Source organism: Microcaecilia unicolor, chromosome 4, assembly GCF_901765095.1.
Source record: "Microcaecilia unicolor chromosome 4, aMicUni1.1, whole genome shotgun sequence".
Lineage (NCBI taxonomy): Eukaryota > Metazoa > Chordata > Amphibia > Gymnophiona > Siphonopidae > Microcaecilia > Microcaecilia unicolor.
The window spans coordinates 97,676,290-97,696,418 of record NC_044034.1 but is presented as its reverse complement, the minus strand read 5'-3'; the positions used below and the strand labels follow the sequence as shown (position 1 = coordinate 97,696,418).

Here is a 20,129-nt window from a genome sequence, read left to right as displayed (position 1 = left end):
AGTCACTCTCACACACACTCTCTCAAACATACACACTCCGAGGAAGACCTTGCTAGCGCCCGTTTCATTTGTGTCAGAAACGGGCCTTTTTTACTAGTTAAAAATAAATGTGCACAATTGATATTATTCCATAAATTTTGCCTGTCGCTAGGTGTAAAGTCCATGACACACTCATGCCTCACCCACATATACACTCCCTTTGCAGTTATGTGCCAAGTGACTTAGGCTAACCTGTTATAGAATAGCACCTAGCGCTTATATGAGTAATTGCCAATTAGTAGTGCCAGTAAAGTGCATCCGTGCTACTATTCTATAACTTAGGCAGACTGATGGCACCTAAATTTAGGGCCAGCTTATACAAATTTCTTACACATCTTTTTTGAGGTAGAGGGACCAGAAATGCACATGCTGCTCAAGGTGAGAGTCTACAAATGAAATGTAGGTATGGTTAAATTCATTAACTTTGCTTCCATTTTAATGCTAAAGTTAAAACAGAAGTAAAATTTACTTCAAAGTTTACTTTATTTTCAATTAACACACTACTTCTGTATAGTGTAATTTTTGTTTTGCTGGATTTTTCATATAGTCAGGTTATTAGGTTGGAAGTAAATTATAACTTTGTACAGAAACCTTTTAAAAAATCTATTAAAATTTAGTGGTGATTTTAACACAGTTTTTATTAAATAAGGTTGTTAATGAGAACCTGATGCAAGAGGAGATTGTGAGGTAAATATTTAGCATTCAAAATTGTTCTTTGTTTTGAAAATAGCTTTTTGTCCGTAGCGTTTATGCTTCAAAAATTTTATTGAAATGCAGTGTTAAAAGTGGAATTTTTCTTTTTAAGGGAAGGGAAAGGGAAATGGGACTTGATATACCACCTTTCTGAGGTTTTTGCAACTACATTCAAAGCGGTTTACATATATTCAAGTACTTATTTTGTACCAGGGGCAATGGAGGGTTAAGTGACTTGCCCAGAGTCACAGGGAGCTGCAGTGGGAATCGAACTCAGTTCCCCAGGATCAAAGTCCACTGCACTAACCACTAGGCATCCTCCAGACTACTCCTGCTGGAATTCTGAGCAACTACGCAGCGCAGAATTCCCGAACCATGCAGGATTTAGCCTTTTTGCGCAGAATCTGGCTGACTGCCTCCTCTCCCCACCCCACCCCCCACCAGACCTACCTTTACATTCCCTGGGAGCATGAAAGAACCCCTCTGTTTTATTGCCTGCTGTCGCTGCTCTCTGGCCGGTGCTCCGCTTCTTCAAAATGGCCACCGAGACTTCAAGCGGTAATCTTGTGAAGCTGCCACAGGAAATCTCAGTGGCCAATTGCAGGAAGTGGCGGTACTGCCCCAGAGCAGTGGCTGTGGCAGTCAGTGGGCAGGAAAGAGTCAGGTTTTTTTCCCTACTCCGAAGAGGTGCTCATCGCAGCTCCTCCTCATTGCAGCTCCCCAGTGAGTGTGAGTGGATGCTGGGGTGGTGGGGCTGTTAACAGCTATGGATGGTGTTTGAGTGCGGTGGGGAGAGGGCTGGAAACAACCATGGATGGTGTGTGGGTAGGGGGCCTGGAAACAACCATGGTTGGTGTGTGTGTACGGTAGGGGCTGGAAAAAACTATGGATGGTCTGTTTGGGGGAGGCTGGAAGAAACTATTGATAGTGTGTGGGTGTGGCAGGAGGGCTGAAAATAAACAATGGATGATGTGTGTGGGTGGTGCATGGGAGGGAGCTGTAAAAAAGGTGAATGCTATAGGTGCTGGGAAGGTGGCTGGAAAAATATGGATGGTATTTGTGTATGGGGGGAAGACTTTTATATTGTTTAAATTATGACAAACTTGAGGGCCCTGTTTATTAAGCTGCATTATAGGCATGGTAGCGTTTTTAAAGTACGTTAACCATGTATGCGCCTACAATATCCCTATAGACGCCTACATGGTTAGCGTGCACGCTAATTGTAGGTGTGTTAACGCTAACATGCCTTAGTAAACAGGGCCCTTGGAGAATATTGCAGAATTTTGATTTTTTTGGGGGGGTCAGAATTCCGGCAGCAGTATAGTAGTGAGTGTATAGTACAGCTTTGCCTGAAAATAGCTTCCCAAATTAAGGGGTCGTTTTACTATGCTGCTGTAAGAAATGGCCTTAGTGCACACTTACACAGGTCTTTTGTGCTTGCTAAGGTTTATTTTGTATTTTTTCAGTGTGTGGCCATATACTAATGTTAGCATTAGCATCTAGCCATTTAAATAAATTACTGCAGAAGGACTTAGCGCCACCTATTTAGAAGGCAGTAAGGGCTCCTGCGTTAACCGTGTGCTAACCAGTTAGCATGAGGTAATGTAGATGTGGTTACTGCAAAAATGCCCACTCTCCAACCCTGACGCGCTGCCTCAAAAAAAAAAATTACTGCATGCTCAGCGTGTGCACAATGCCAATACTTACAAGAGAATATTTCAGCGCATCACGTGTTAGGCTATTTTTTCTGCATTAAGCACATTAGCGCGTAATGCAAGCTTAGTAAAAGGACCCCTAAATTTTGCTAAAACTTTTAAGTGCACCTCAATGAAGTATACTTAGATTTTATGGAAAAGTTTGTAATAGAAGCTGTTTTTCTTCTGGGCTTATTTGTATGGAGGTGCCATTAGAACAACAGTAGGCAAAATACTTAATAGTGTGCACAATTTAGTGCTCTTTAGTGCATTGTTCTCAGTGATTTGTCCAAGGCCATAACAAATGCCAGGAGCAGGATTAGAACCCTAGTCTCTTCAGGTCCCCAGGCCATTATTCTAACCATAAGTTCATCTACATGTTCTCATTGCTATCTTGGTATGATTCATGTAGTCATAAAAAGAAACCGCTTTTTGACACTTTTCTTTAAATATACAATTTGTTCTATTGATTGTAGGTTTTCTAGCTTAAAAGGCATAGATGGGCTGCATCTACTAACACAATACTGGAGCATGAACACAAAACAGGCTTCATTATTCTGTTGAGTGAAATATTTTATGTTTTCAGAAATCATTTGAAAATAGGGTACTTTAAATAGATTTTAATATATTTTAGCCTTAGAATGTAGTCAATATCTTAGACTGGAAAGTGGCAAATATAAATTGACAATCACACTTGGCACAGTACATACGCCAACACAATAATCTTAAAGTGCTACTTAGAAAAATATAATTAAAGGTTTTATATAATGTAAGGTAAAATTTTTTAGTATGATTCTTTATACTTCATAATAGTGGTTTCCTTTTATGATGGTGCATTTTATCTGCTTGTTTGGGATGAGCATGATAGCAGTTAAAGTACTGATGATCACATGTCATCGGTGAAGAGTAGTTTCTGGTTTGAGTAGTTCTGAGAACAAATAATGCATGTGTCAGAATGTTTCCAACGAAGCAAACACCCACAGAAGGTGAGCTCTCCACAGGAAAACCAACGAAAGGCAAAACACACAGTGGATCCAAAAAAGTCCTCTCACAATGAGTGCAGAATTCTGCTACTGTTAATAAAGACCTTGTTCAGGAAGACACTCATTGTGAGAGGACTTTTTTGGATCCACTGTGTGTTTTGTCAGAATGTTTCCAGACATTTTATCTAGTGGAATAAAAGCTTGTTAAAAACATAATCAATTGACTTTTTGTCCAAAAGCTGTATACATTTTGCTTAGGGGCCCTTTTACTAAGACGCACCCAAAAGTGGCCTGAGCTGGTGGAAGCGTGTGTTTTGGAAGCATGCTGATCCATTTCCTGAGCGCGCCTGGAAAAAAGAGGTTTTTTTTTAATGTGCCGGAAAATGGACATGCAGCAAAATGAAAACCACGTGCGTCCATTTTCAGCCTGAGACCTTAATGCCACCCATTGACTTAGCAGTAAGGTCTCATACGATAACTGGACGGTAAGCATGCAGCATGCCCCAACTGCCGAATACCGCGGGGTAAGAGCCCCACAGTAGAAAATAAAAAATATTTTTTACCACATGTTTTGGGCACACCAAAAATGGAATTACTGCCTGGGGCACGCAGTAGCCAGGCAGTAGTGCCAATTTGATGCACGTAAGCACCTACGCACCTTTATAAAAGGGCTCCTAAATGCCTTCAGAAGTAAACCTGATAATTCAGTTCAGATTTTCTTTGCTTATTTTTAATAAGCTGACTCATACAATATCTGCGTTCATTCTTATCCCTCATTAAGCTGATTTACACAGGGCTAGTTTTCCTCAGAGCAGTCTGGTGTCCCCTCCCAACTTATTGCAAATATTGGCATTACCACAAGAGAAAATATGCAGGCTGAATTTTTTCAGGTATTCGGCCACCTAGATTGCTTCAGACGTTTCTGAAAGAGAAACCTTAAAAGTCAAAACAAAAATGTTTGTTTCCTCCTTATTAGGCCTCATACTGTCAGTATTGCCAAGATTAGTGTGTACACTTTTCACCAGATTCTCAATTTCCACCACTGTGAATCAAAGTAAATTAGTATACTTTGTTGTGATACTTAGCAGTTCTCATGTTACACAGTTCCACTGAAAATAATAACCTAGTATAAGTAACTGGACCTGGATAAAGATGTTTGAAATAAACAGAGAATGTGAATATTACAAACAGTGCATACCTATTTTTCAAGAAAATGTTCAAATGTAAAAAATGTTTTGGGATAAGAGTACTTACACAAATGAGACTCAAAGAAATGATGGTGCCAAGAAAAGATTATACTGATTGCAAAATCCTGTTAGCATTGTAGCTTTAAGAGTAACATGCTGTCACTTACTCAGTTCAAGAAACCAGCTTATACAGAATGATGATCTTCTTAGGCTGGTGTAATGAAAGTATTTAATTTCTTTGAAATCCATGTGTAGTTTGCTACATTCGTTGCAAGTTAATTGTTTAATTCTTTCTTTTCTGCTGGGAATAAAAAAAGCTTAAAGTTCAATTGGCCAGTATTTGATTATTTACAGAGATATGGGCCTCAGGACTGAAGGAAATTAACAAAGTGAACTTATGTGCGCTTTCGGAATAAGTGTAAAAATATTTTGTTACAGAAAATATTTCTCCATACCCTTCTTATTCTTAAATGTATCTTTTATTCACAAAAGGAGGAGATTTGAATGGTTGAAGAATTAATGATAGTCACTTGAAGTTGTTAGAGAGAAAGAGGACTAGAAGGCCACTAATGTGCCAGTGGGGAAGTCTGTCTCTTCCACCAGTAAAGGAAATTAAAATAATTTTTAATTTGACATAAGCCTTTTACTTTTCACAAATCATGGTACTCATTCTCATTTATAACCATTTTGTTGTGCAGTCTGTGGGCTGAGGAACTTTGTTTTTCTGCAACAGTTGTTCTGTGTTTGCAAAGCTGGCTAACAGTTGTGCATTTTGAGGCAGTTAATGACTAGAGGAAGTTGAAGCTTTTGACTCAGTCCAGAATTGCATTAGAAAAAGTACATTATTCTGATCATAGGAGCCAATTCCGTGGTTGCTTGAGCACCCCCAATATTGAGCAAACTCTTTGACTGTTTGCAGGGAGAGGTAATTTCCATTGGGTTTAGCACCCCCTATCAATTTAAAAAGTTGGCTCCTATGATTCTGATTATTATAATTCATTGTTTTTGCATCTTTGTTTGAAAATAAAGATCAGCTTAATGTAACATGGCCAGTTGGTTTCTAATGTGCTCTGTCATAATGCTGAACTTAAATGCATTTAGTCCATTTGTAAGTGATCAATAAATACAGAGTAAAAGAAGTAAATGGGAATTTAATTCAAACTTATTTTGGAATGGAAGAGTATAAATAACCACATTGACTGTACTTATGTTGTTGTTGATCAGGTTACATTACATAAGACACCAGAGCTTACTCAGAAATTTGGAAAACAAGATGTAGATCAATATGAAGAGGAAATACTAGCTAATATAATTTATGAGAGTTTTTCTTACCTTTCAGTATTCATTACACAGATACATTTTAAATGATACACAGTGATCACTTCAAAAAGAGAAGTTAAGTTTGGTTATCCAAATTATAAAAAGCAATGACTGATGTTTTCCACAAATACAAAGAGCAGGTTTAATGTAGTATAAAATCTTTGATATTCCAGGATTGTATTCGCTAGAACACATAAATTAGTTTTCATACCTTTAAAAACAGTCTTCTGCTTTAAAAAAAAAAAAAGAAAAAGGGGGGGGGGGTATTGTTGACTTTCCATGCATTATTTCCATACATTGATCTGTATGCTAAATAAAATCTGGTGTATTTTTTTTAGCTTAACCTTTTTTTGGAGGGGGGGGGGCGGGAATGGCCATAAGTGTTCTGTGGATTCTTAGCAAGTTGATCATTTGCATGTAATTGACATCTTTTGTCATTACATACAGGAATTGATTAAATTAGCTTGATTGCCTACTAAGTTAAATTCAAAGCAATATTTCAGTAGCTCTTGTCACATTTACCTTTTTATAGATAATAAAACCTGTGGGCATCCATTTAAAATGCTTAATTCAACAAAACATAGCTTTTGTTTTAAAAAAGAGTATATTGTGAGCTTCAGTATGTGCAAGAAAAGATGTTGAACACTGTTTCCTTCAACTGATGCATGACTGCTACTCATGCAAGTACATAAAACATTTCAGCTAGATTCTCTGTGAATGACAGGAGTAAAAGATTGATATTAGCAATTAACAGTATTAAATCTTTATTTCCAATATTAATGTCTTAAAAAGCAAGAATTTTCATTCATTTAAAGAAGATTCAATGCAGCATGAATAACTCCGAGTTGCAAGTCATAATATATAGAATTTACATACCATCAGCTCACATAAATTCATTAGCATTAGAGCCCTGTGAGTACTGGCGAGGTATATTGTCTGTGATGTCTTGATGCTGTAGTTCAGTGATGCTTACTGGTAGGATTTGTTTCTTTTGTCCAGTAGTCAGTATCATTACTTAATAAAATGAAGTGCATCGCTGTGAACAATTGACCCTTTGGAGCAATCCAGACTGGTCAACAGTCGAAATCCACATTTTAATGCCATCATTATAGCCTCGAACTTAAGAGTTTCCAGGGTGCAGATGAATGTGTTATCTTCCTTCAGAACAAGTCTTGTGCCATTTTCTGATTTTATTAAATATTTAAACTGAATAACATTTGAGGATATTGAGAATTCTTCTGGAAATCCATCTAGCCTGCTTTTGGACACCAGGATAATGCGGGATTTGATTTTTGTTATGAAATCTGGAGCATTACAGAAGATTCGAAGCCCTTGTGACCGATCATGATTATCAGTTATTTCCAGAAATGTGGTCTCTCTTGCTGCTTGCTGTTCTTTCTCCCACCTTGCTTTCACTGCATCAGCTAGTGCCTTCAGCTGAAAATAATCAGCTTCTTGTGCCAGAAGTTGATTTTCTCTAAAGCCTTCAGGTAATAAAAGTTCTCCATTTCGTAGGAAGTTGAGAATGTGTCTGAACAGCAGTCCATCCCTGTCTATAAAGTAGTGCCCATCTGCATCAATTGGGCTGAGAATTTTGCCATTCACCACACCTTCGAGGAATGAATCAGGATACTTGATTAATGTTTGTTTCTGTGTGATGTACAGATATCCACCAACATTGAGGGTAATCAGAGATGTTTTACAGTTCGTGCTTATTTCGGTGTCTTCAGAATTATTGCATTTATCTTCCCATTCTTTGTCTTTTCTGTTTATTTTGCGTTCCATTCTGTGAACCAGGGTGTTAAGGAAAGCTCTCAGGTCTTGCTCTTGTTTGTTTTAAAAGAAAAATAAAAAAATGCACGTTATTCAGCTCTGCTACGGAGATGGAATGGAAATGCTGGCAGCATTGGTCGAGCTGTCAGCTCAGTTTTGCAGTAGGTGGCGTGTTAGCTATGTAAGCAGTGAGATATCAAGAATACAGCTGGAAAGAAAAATTTGCATTTAACTGTGTAAGGGAAGATGTAGGATACAAAATACATTTTCAACTTTCTAATCTTCAGCTTGTACTGTTTAAAAGCTAAGGGCATTTTTACATTATAGTCTAAATGAATGGTATCACCTAATATTTAATGAACATTTAGGGCCCTGTGAACTAAGCATTTCTCCCATAGCACTAAATGGAAAAAATTGTTAGTAAACAGGTCACTGAATGCATTTCTGTGCTTATTAATCTTTTAATGATTAACACTGAATCACACAGACTGAAATTGTATCATTTAAATTTCCATTTAAACAACTGTACTGTTCTTAAAGAGGTTTTTTTTTTTCTGTACAGTTTTTAAAGATGAGGAAGATGCTGGCGTTAGTAAAATGCTATGAATAGAAAGAAGGTTCTCTGCTTGTTTATCTGTTTAAATTATTGTTTCATTTCAGCTGTCAGAATATGCTTTTTCTAGGGCTTAGGTGGTTATACGTTTCGTCTTGAGGAAAAGTTTGTAATTTTTGTATCTTAGATATATTTGAATTTATAGTGGCAAGAGAAAGTAAGTCCACATTATTCATGGTCATCGCACCTTCAAAAAGATATAAAGGTTGGAGTCTGTTCAGAATGCAGCAACGAAAATGATTTGTGGTCTTTGTCATGAACATATGGGGACTGACTTAAAGAAAGGTAGGAGAAGGGAGGAGATAGGATAGAGACATTTAAATACCTCCAAGGTATAAATGCATAAGAGGTGTGCCTCTTTCAATTGAATGGGAGCTTTGGAACAAGGGGACATAGGATAAGGTGAAAAGGGGAAGTTTCATAGGTAATTCCAGGATGTATTTCTTTATGGATTTATGGACTAGCCTCCTGGAGAATGTGGGGGAGATGATGACCGTATCTGAAATCATGGGACAAGCACAGAGTCCCTGAGTTTAGCACTGGTATGGATGGGCAGGCTGGATAAAACCATGTGGTCTTATCTGCCATCATTTTCTCTGTTTGGATACAGAAAGTGAAAGTGCCTTGGTGCTTTGTAGCTTTTACTATATGAGACGTGGGGACCCCTGATGCAGGTGCTAGTCACCGAAACACGGCCCGTGTCGGGTCTTTTTGTCAAGGCTCATTCATGAAAGAACTGTGTTCCATTTTTAAAGGCCTGTGGTGCTGTTTTTTTTGTTTGGACTTTAGTTTGTACTTTGTTCCCTCTCTTTTGTTATACCTCTGTTTCTCTTGACCATGGTGATGCCTAAATCCATTTCCTGAGTGGTGACTCCTAATGTGGATTCTATCACCATATAGCTATAGTTTGGGTTATTCTTCTGTATGTGCATCACTTTTTGCCCTTGTCCATGTTAAATTTAGGGGCTCATTTTCAAAACAGAAAAAGTCCACAGAGCAGCAGATGGATGTTTTTTTGATCCAAATCGCTATTTTTGAAACGCATTGTAAGTTGTTTTACTATGCAGTTTATCTGCAGTGCATCCAAAGCACAAGAGGGCGTGTCAGATGCAGGATTTGGGCATTCCCAGAACTTGGACATTTTTATGTCGTAAAGGAACAAATCAGAAACATCCAGGGCTAAGTTAGACATTTTGGTCTAGACTTGTTTCAATCACAACTAATTCACACAAAGGTGCCCTAAATGACCAGATGGCCACTAGAGGGATTAAGGCATGCCCCCCTTACTCCCCCAGTAGTCACTGACCCCTTCCCACCCCCAAAGATGTGAAAGAAACAGTATATACCAGCCTCTATGACAGCATCAGATGTTACAGCCTGTCCTATTAGCGCAGCAAGCAGGTCCCTGGAGTAGCCTAGTGGTCAGTGCAGTGGACTGTAGAGAAAGGGACCCAGACTCCATATCTCACTAACTGTTACACTTATGGTGGACAGTTTGAGCTTTCCAAAAACCTCCTGTACCCACATATAGGTGACATCTGCAGATATAAGGGCTATTGTAGTGGTGTATAAGTGGGTACAGGAGGTTTTTGGAGGGCTCCCCATACAATATAAGGGGTAATAGTGAGATGTGTACTTGGGACATTTTATGTGAAGTCCAGTGCAGCACCCCCGCATCCCAGTGGCTTGTTTTTGTGCATTTGTACCTTGGAACTTTTTTTTTTTAATGGTCTCAAAAGAAAAACACACTGAGCACAAAGCATCTAGGAAATGACCATTTTCAAAACAAAAATATAAACATTTTTCTGGCTCAAAAATCACTGTTCGCCACTTAATTTTGGAACGTTTTCTGCAAAACAGCCAAAATCAGATTTAGACATATCAAAAATGCCCCTTTTAATCTGCCATTTGGATGCCCAGTCTTTGTTTCAAGACCTCTTACATAGTCCACTTGTGATGTAACAGTTTATTCAGTTTTGTGTGCAGTGGCGTAGCCAGACCTGACATTTTGGGTAGGCCCAGAGCTAATATGGGTGGGCACTATATGTATATAAGTGAGAGTAGCATTTCTTGAGATACAACTAAATAATGCCTTAAAGCGCACTTGATGAAGGATTTCTAATAAACAGTCTGCCCAACAGCTGTCCAGCATCAATATAAACCACATACATACTCAAAGCCTATGTAGCAAACTTTAACAACACCAATTCTGAACACACAAATACTAATAACAGTACCTTTAAAAAGGCAGCAGTGAATAACAGCAATACGTGTCTCACTGGAAAAGTCAGACTACTCAGATTGATATAGATCCCAACACAAACCACATGCCAGAGGAATCACTTTGGTCACATGCAGAACACAGACCAACCCTCATCAATTGCCCAGCATCAGCTGTGTCCTTCCCTACCCCTCCATTCCTCCCTGTAGCCCGACATCAGTCCTACCCTTCCCTTCCCTACTCACCTCATCCATCCCTATAACCTGGCATTAGTCCTACCCTTCCTTTCCTACCCTCCCCCCCCATCCATCCATCCATCCCCGTAGCCTGGCATCAGCCCTTCCTTTCTCTACACTACCCCCCATCTATCCCTGTAACCTGGCATCAGCCCTCCCCTTCCTCACATCCATCCGGGTACCTAGGCATCAGCCCCACCCTACCCCTTCACCCCTCCCTGTAGCCTAGTGTCAGCCCTGTCCTACCCCCTACTCATCCCACCATTATGATGTTAAAAAAAAAAGCATTTACAATTGTATTACCTGCAGTGCTGGGCTGGGCTGGGCTGGGCTGGGCTGAGAAAGGCAGGGACAAATCAAACTCGGGTATACATGTTAAGTATCACATACCATGTAAAATGAGTTTATCTTGCTGGGCAGACTGGATGGACCCTACCAGTCTTTATCTATCGTCATTAACTATGTTACTTTATAACACCAGGCTTCCCAAAGGCAGATTACAGAAACAATTAAGATGAATAGTTAAGATCAAGAAATAGAATATTCTCACTGAAACTTTGCCATCTGTATTGTATAGAACAGCATAGATAAATGAGCACAAAATACAAAGATTATCACTGCTATTTCTACCAGCTATAATAATTTTTAAGCTGTTTTACTGATGTTCAATTTTTATATTATATTTAAATCTAGATATAGGAAGGTTTGAAATTAATTAAAAAGCTGTTAAATAAGTAAAAAAGAAAAAAAAATCTCACCTCCACCTTTTAAGGCACTGCTTAATGACTATCCAACTGGAACTGTTTTAGACTTTTTACAGATGGACTACACATTTATTTTGAAAATTCTTTTGCTAAAGTCCGTATAATGGACTAGATAGGAATACCCCATCTCCTGTTTTCTTCAACCTACTTGTCCTGTCCTGTGCTGTGTTGGGGACGGGTCAGGTGATAGCTCCTGCAAGTGCCGCGGAGGTGGAACCCAGCAGCCCACAAAGTCAGCGAGCCAGAGCACACACAACATGTGCCGTGGGAACGGTCCCTTACCTTAGCTCTACTACAGCCATGGCACCAGCCCAGCAGTCAAAGAAGAAAGAAGAACAGGAGTCAGCTTTGCACAGCCAATGAAGGTGAAGCGCCGCTGCCGCCGAACAACTGGGCTGCTGCAGCGAGTGCAGCCTACAACACACACCGGACCCCCCGTGCTGCCGGTGCCTGCACTGCCAAGAGAAGGAGCAGAACGTCGTTGAGAGAGCTCATCTCAGCCACAGCGGCCTTGTGTGGTAAGCTACTTTACTACTACACAAGGCCGCTGCAGCTGAGCTCTCTGGACGACGTTCTGCGCCTTCTCTTGGCTTCAAGCAGTGCAGGCAGCACAGTGAGGGGATGGGAGACAGGAGACTGGGAGTGCGCGGACAGCAGGCAGCTGAGTGGGCTGACAAGCGGCAAGCAGGCGACGCCGCCAACCATCTCCGAATCCAATCCGGGCAGCATTTGGAAGTCGTACCACATGCGCTTCAGGAACTAAACTAGCGATGAATGTGCATGGGCGCCGTTTTTTCCATCCCCCCTAGCTACGCCTACGCCATGCACTGCACTGAACTGAAAGAAGGCTGTGCAGCACTCTCACTGCAGCCTAACCGGCACCTAGAAGACCAGCACCGGATTGGAGGAGCAGGACAAATTGGGGTGGGCCTGAGATGTGATTGGGTGGGCCTGGGCCCATCCAGGCCCACCCGTAGCTACGCCCCTGTTTGTGTGCACTGCAGATTTGATCACTTCACTCATTCTAGATCATTTCTAGATATGTTAAAAAGCACAGGTCCAAGTACAGATCTCTTGGGCACTCCACTATTCATCTTTCTTTATTGAAAACAAAATGACCAATTAGGCTTGCTTTCTGTTTCTTTCTTTTTAACTAGTTTCCAATCACAGTAGGGCATTGCTTGCTAACCCATGGCTTTTTAATATCCTAGGAGTTCCTCATGAGGGATTTTGTCAAAAGCCTTCTGAAAATCGAGATATATTATCTCATGGTTTCCTTTCTCCACATGTTTATTCACACCTTCAAAAAAATATAGCAGGTTGGTGAGCCAAGACTTCTTTTGCTTAAACGTGTCACCTCTGTTCTTTTAAACCATCAAGTGGAGGAGTAGCCTGATGGTTAGCGCAGTGAGCTGAGAACGAGGGTTGTTGGGCAGTGTTTTTATGCCAGATTCTTTCTATCTGTAATATTCTAGAGCCTAAGGCCCTTCCGATTCCTCTACATGCTATGGTCATCTCCCGTATAGATTACTGTAATGCATTGTTCAAGGGCCTCCACTGGAAGAAAATTAAATGTCTGCAGCTTATGCAGAATATAGCTGCAAAGGTAATCACTGGAGGATTCCAGTTGATCACTTTACTATGCTCTTAAGAGCAGAACACTGTCTACCTGTAGAATTCTGTATTAACTAAATCATTCTGATACTGGTTTATAAAGTTTATAACCTGGGTCATCCACATTTCCTTGCTCGTTATTTGATTCTATATTTCAACACCGATGTGGTTTGCTCCCTCCAACAGAACATTCTTGTGGTCCTCTCTTTCTGTCACATTTTTCTTGAAAGGTTTAGAAAGCCCATGTTTACTGTGAGACCAGCCATACATTGTGGAATTCTCTCTTTACGAATTCTCACTTTCCACCTGTATGACATCTTTTCAACTATTTTTTTTCAGAAAGCTTTTGAGATGTAATACCATATCCATGGCGATGAATCCCAGCTCTGAAGCTCACTCTGTGCCCCTGAAGCCCCCCCCCCCCTGTAGTGTTCGTAGGGTCTCACCACCATTCATAGCCTCACCCTCAGCTCCGCCCAACTCCAACGTTCTGAAGCCAGGGTTCGTGGATTCATAAGGGTGAAGCCTTCCATCTATGCCCATCTGTTTCTGCGCCGCCCTCGCGTCACAACGTGATGACGTCGAGGGCGGGCCCCACCCTCGCATCATGACCACCCTCGCATCAAAACGTCATGACGTCGAGGGCGAGTAATCAGACGAAACGACACCTCCTCCAACGTTCGTTCGGAAGCTGACTGTGGCTTCACTCAACTTCACACAGCATCTTTAAACACATGGAGAAAAAAAAACCTTTCCAAAACGAACTGTGTTTCAAAGGTAACTTCGTTTCAGGACAAAAGGAAGCATTTGTGAGGTTGCCTTTGCTGCTAAACCACGCTGGCTCTCAGAAGACGACGGAGGGAGGGAGGGATGCCCTAGAACTGGCAGGGAGAGGAGAAGGGGGAGGGGCACTCTGGAACTGGGAAGGAGGGAAGGGGATCCTGGAACTGGGTGGGTGGGAGGGAGAGACGGAGAGGGACCCTGGCACTGGGAGGGTGGGTGGGAGAGAGGAAGGGGGGACACTGGGAGGGAGGGGGACCCTGGCAGTGGGTGGGAGGGAGGGGTGAGGCCCACCCTGGAACTGCGAGGGAGGGCGGGGGGCCAGCCTGGAACTGGGAGGGAGGGAGGGCGGCCGGACCCTGGAACAGGGAGGCCGGGTGGGCCACCCTAGAACTGGCAGCGAGGGAGGGATGAGGGAGACCCACCGTGGAACTGGGAGGGAGGCACTTGGTCACACACACACACTCTCACACATTCACTCTCTCTCTATCTATCACACACTCACTCTTGCACACACTCTGTAAAACATACACACTCCCAGGAAAACCTTGCTAGCGTCCATTTCATTTATGTCTGAAACGGGCCTTTTTTCCTAGTGTGTGTGTATATGTATATATATATATATATATATATATATATCTATATAAAACGCACCTCCAACGTTCTAATGAAGCCTCTGTTAGCCAACATTCTAAAGTGAAGGGGGTGAGATCGCATTGTGTCTGCCCCGCCCACGCGTCAAACGTGATGACGTCGAGGGCGGAGCAATGACACTCAACCAATCGCAACGCTCGGCAGCGAAGCGTCAGGGAAGGAGGCGGCGCTCTCGACGTCTAGCCTTCCCTTCGCTGTGTTCCGCCTTCTTCTGACGTCAAGGATGACGTCAAAAGAAGGCGGAACACAGCGAAGGGAAACCTAGACGTCGGGAGCGCCGCCTCCTTCCCTGACGCTTCGCTGCCGGAACCGGCACGGAGGTAAATTTAAAAACAATAAAAAAAAAAACAAAACAACCATGTTGGGGGGAGAGAAGAGGGTGGCCACTAAAGAACAACAATGGGAGCGGGAGGGCAGGGGAGAAACGACAGCATGGATGCGAAGGGGGGGGGGAGAAGAGGGCGGCCCAGGCTGGGACATGGGAGAGAGAGGAGCATGGATGCAAGGGGGGTCATGAAAGGGAGACAGGGGACTTGCTGCAAAAGGATGAATGGAGGCGGCAGGGGACAGAGGAGCATGGATGGGCATGGATTGGGATGGCAGGGCTCAGGAAGAGAGGGCAATTGCTGGAAAGTGATGAATGGAGGGGGCAGGGGACAGAGGAGCATGGATGGGCATGGATTGGGAGGGCAGGACTCAGGGAGAGAGGGAAATTGCTGGATAGGGATGAATAGAGGGGACAGATGGGCATGGATGGAAATGGATTGCATGGCAGGCCTCAGGGAGAGAGGGCAATTGCTGGATAGGGAAAAATGGAGGGGCCAGGTGACAGATGAGCATGGATGGGCATGGATTCGAAGGGCAGGACTCAGGGAGACGGGAATTGCTGGATAAGAATGAATGGAGGGGACAGATGGCCATGGATGGATATGGATTGCAGGGCAGGCCTCAGGCAGAGAGGGGAAATGCTGGATAGGGAAAAATGGAGGGGCCAGGTGACAGATGAGCATGGATGGGCATGGTTTGGAAGGGCAGGACTCAGGGAGAGGGGAATTGCTGGATAGGGATGAATGGAGGGCACAGATGGCCATGGATGCATATGGATTGCAGGGCAGGCCTCAGGCAGAGAGGGGAATTGCTGGATAGGGATGAATGGAGGGGCCAGGTGACAGAGGAGCATGGATTGGAAGGGCAGGACTCAGGGAGAGGGGAATTGCTGGATAGGGATGAATGGAGGAGACAGATGGCCATGGATGGATATGGATTGCAGGACAGGCCTCAGGCAGAGAGGGGAAATGCTGGATACGGAAAAATGGAGGGGCCAGGTGACAGATGAGCATGGATGGGCATGTATTGGAAGGGCAGGACTCAGGGAGAGGGGAATTGCTGGATAGGGATGAATGGAGGGCACAGATGGCCATGGATGCATATGGATTGCAGGGCAGGCCTCAGGCAGAGAGGGGAAATGCTGGATAGGGAAAAATGGAGGGGCCAGGTGACAGATGAGCATGGATGGGCATGGATTGGAAGGGCAGGACTCAGGGAGAGGGGAATTGCTGGATAGGGATGAATGGAGGGCACAGATGGCCATGGATGCATATGGATTGCAGGGCAGGCCTCAGGCAGAGAGGGAAAATGCTGGATAGGGATGAATGGAGGGGGCAGGGGACAGAGGAGCATGGATGGGCACACACACACACTCTCTATCACACTGTGTCTCACATACACACTTGCACACACTCTCATTCTCACACACACACTCTCTCTCTCACACACTCACACTTTCACTCTGACTCTCAAACAGTCACTCTCACATACACTCTCCCAAACATACACACTCCGAGGAAAACCTTGCTAGCGCCCGTTTCATTTGTGTCAGAAACGGGCCTTTTTTACTAGTATATATATAATTTATTTCAGATCATTTATACCCTGCCTTTTGCCGCAGTTTTGCAGCCCCGAAGCGGCTTACAATGAACTAATTAAAATAAATACATTACAGTTATATATATCTATATATATGTTTTTGGTTTTTTTTTTTACGATGGGTAACCTTTTTTTTTCCTTGACTTTTTGGCCTTCATTTTTAATATTATTTCTAATTTAAACCATCTTGACAGTATGTCTGAAAGGCAGTATATTAAATAAAAACCCAAGCTTGAAACTTGGGGACTGAGTTCAATTCCCACTGTAGCTTCTTGTGATCCTACAAAAAACTTAGATTCTGATATCTCTAGGACAAAGTGCCTGCATATAATATGTAAACCACTTGAATTGTACCACAGAAAGTCAGTATATCAAATCCATGACCCAAACCCATGACTGTTCAATAATTTGTTTTTTATAATAGTTTCTACCTTTCTGCCCAGCATAGACATCAATCTTGCCAGTCTGTTGTTTACTGGATCATTCCTGGTACCCTGTTAAAGAATTGTTTTTACACTGGCCACCTTCTGATTTTCAGATAGTGCAGATGATTTTAAGGCTAGATTCCATATCATCATGCTGATCAATCCATAGACTGGTGGGTTGTGTCCATCTACCAGCAGGTGGAGATAGAGAGCAAACTTTTGCCTCCCTATATGTGGTCATGTGCTGCCGGAAACTCTTCAGTATGTCGATATCAAAGCTCCATCCGCAGGACTCAGCACTTAGAGAATTACACCCACGAAGGGACACTCTGCCCAGCTCACCACCGCCGAAACGGGGGAGGGGAATTAACCCAGCTCATCCCCACACAAGTGGGGGAGGGGAATCCGTCCAGCTCATCCCCGCGAAGCGGGGGAGGGACACCACACCCGCCGATGCGGGGGGATCTGGCTTATCCTGCAACCGCAACCGCGGGAGGAGCTGACTGACCCTAACACCGCCGAAGCGGGAGGGGTACAAAGCTGCCCTACAACCGCACGAAGCGGGAGGGAGTGCCGGCAGAATTTTAAGTCTCAATCCAGCCCCGTAAAACGGAGGGGAGAGGAATGCAGCAGCTCACTGTAACACAAACTCGTCTCAACTCTTGAAGAATCCAAGTGAAAAAACTTGAACACGAAGTCTTTCTGAAGTAACTGAAGACTAAACTTGAACCTGAAATGCAACCAGAATAAAAACAGTACAGATATCTGGGAGGGGCTATGGATTGATCAGCTATGATTAATGGAAAGAAAATTATCAGGTATGATACATAATTTTACCTTCCATATCATCATGCTGATCAATCCATAGACTGGTGGGATGTACCGAAGCAGTACTCACCCAGGGCGGGACATTGAAATCCCTGAACTCAACACTGAATCTCCAAACCGGGCCTCCGCCCGTGCCGCCACAGTCAAGCGGTAATGCTTGGAGAATGTATGGGCCGATGCCCAAGTTGCCGCCTTGCATATCTCTTCCAAGGAGACGGACCCGGCCTCTGCCATCGAGGCCGCCTGAGCGGCTAGCTAGCTACTTGTATTTTGGAATTGATAATCCACACAGGGACCAGTGGGGACGGGCGAGGACAGAGCCTGATGGGGCGGAAACAGGAACAGATCCCGCAGGGACGGGGACGAACTTTGTTTCTGTGTCATTCTCTATTTTGAAGCCTGTTAATGAACTGGACAGTTATTTATGTTTGAGTGATGCAGGTGATATTTTGATTTTTTTGTTGTTGTTGGAAAAACAAGCAAACATACTGGCCACAACTGGCAAAATTTACATGGGGGATCCTGTACTTCTACCAGCACATCTTCTGAGAAGACATTTACTATTACAGGAAAGACTGTGGAAGACAGGTGATCTAGACTGAATCCTGAGAATGTTGATGACTTATTCATCCACAAATTAAAAAATCATAACAGTGCTTCATAGGGCATATTTCTCCCCCACTAGGACATACAGAGCAGGTTGTATTTTGTACCCCTGGACATTTTAACAGGGTGGATTAGGATTCCTTGGGGTAGTAGAAGTCAGCTATTGTTGGGGTTGGAAGGGTAGAGGGTGGTGGTTCTATTATTATAGTTGCTCATTATTATTGTTTTCTGTTTGTGATTATTCCTTTTTATATTTTAATAATAAAAGATTTAAATATAAAATCATAAACACAATATGTGGCCTATGTTGCAATAATTCTTTAAAGAGCTTTTGTCGCTTCTGTGGCATATTAAGGCCTTTGACATTGTATGACATTATCTAAGTCAACACTCATCAACAACCAGTATTTCGTAGTATGCACATGATAATGGGAAGCTCCAAATAGCCATTCCACTTCAAGCATAAGGCTTTCTGGTCTGGGCTACAAACATTTTTGTAACCTGGTGACCTGAGCATGAATACCCTGGAGGAAAGGAGAAACAGGAGTGATATGATACAGACGTTCAAATATTTGAAAGGTATTAATCCACAAACGAACCTTTTCCGGAGATGGGAAGGCGGTAGAACTAGAGGATATGAAATGAGATTGAAGGGGGGCAGACTCAAGAAAAATGTCAGGAGGCAGTTTTTCACAGAGAGAGTGGTGGATATTTGGAATGCCCTTCCGCGGGAGGTGGTGGAGATGAAAACGGTAACGGAATTCAAACGTGTGGGATAAACATAAAGGAATCCTGTTCAGAAGGAATGGATCCTCAGAAGCTTAGCCGAGATTGGGTGGCAGAGCCAGTGGTGGGAGGCGGGGCTGGTGGTTGGGAGGTGGGACTAGTGCTGGGCAGACTTCTACGGTCTGTGCCCTGAAAATGGCAGATACAAATCAAGGTAAGGTATACACAAGAAGTAGTAGCACATATGAGTTTATCTTGTTGGGCAGACTGGATGGACCATGCAGGTCTTTTTCTGCCGTTATCTACTATGTTACTATATAAGTGTTCGAGTCTTGTGTAGATGAGGACAGAGCCTACGGGGATGGGGTCAGAAACTGCAGGGCCGGAAACAGGACCTGTGGGGATGAGACGGAGACTAAACCTTCACGGATGGAGCTGGAACCACATTGGGGGGTGGACGACAAACTTTGTTCCCGTGTTATTATCTAGTTTCAGTTGCTGTTATTTTGCTGCCTTTGAGGGCTTACAGTCTTAAAGCTAGTTTTACTAATGCATGCTAATTATGTGTTTAGACACATTATTAATGATAGGCCCCATTGACAATAAGAGGGTTTGTATTAAATAACATGTTAAATTCTATGTTAAAGTGCATTAACTTGTAATAACACGTATTAAAATATTAACCTTTGTTAGTAAACCTAGCACTAAGTTTGTACCTCAGGTAATGGAGGGTAAAGTAACTTGCCCGAGGTCACAAATGTCATTGGGAGATGTGGGATTTTCTTAGATTGCTGGTCTAACCACTAGGGCAGTATTTCCCAAGTCGGTCCTGGAGTACCCCCTTACGAGTCAGGTTTTCAGGATATCTACAATGAATATGCAGGAAATAGATTTGCATTTAATGGAAGCAATGTATGTAAATCAATTTCCTGCATATTCATTGTTGATACCCCGAAAACCTGACTAGCAAGAGGGTACTCCAGCACTAGGCAGCTCATCCACTCCACTTAGGTAGTCAGTGGCATCACAAGGTTATCCTGACAGTTA

General features: G+C 42.8%; 2 protein-coding genes across 2 annotated transcripts in view; one reads left to right on the top strand and one right to left on the bottom strand.

Moving 5' to 3' along the window:
* The window catches only part of GTF2F2 (general transcription factor IIF subunit 2), a 231,303-nt gene that overhangs the window by 81,711 nt on the left and 129,463 nt on the right, over positions 1 to 20,129 (top strand). The window lies entirely within an intron of this gene.
* KCTD4 (potassium channel tetramerization domain containing 4) lies at positions 6,183 to 7,800 on the bottom strand. Its single transcript, XM_030200522.1, has one exon. The coding sequence runs from the start codon at positions 7,699 to 7,701 to the stop codon at positions 6,928 to 6,930; it is 774 nt and encodes a 257-aa protein (XP_030056382.1). The 5' UTR covers positions 7,702 to 7,800; the 3' UTR covers positions 6,183 to 6,927.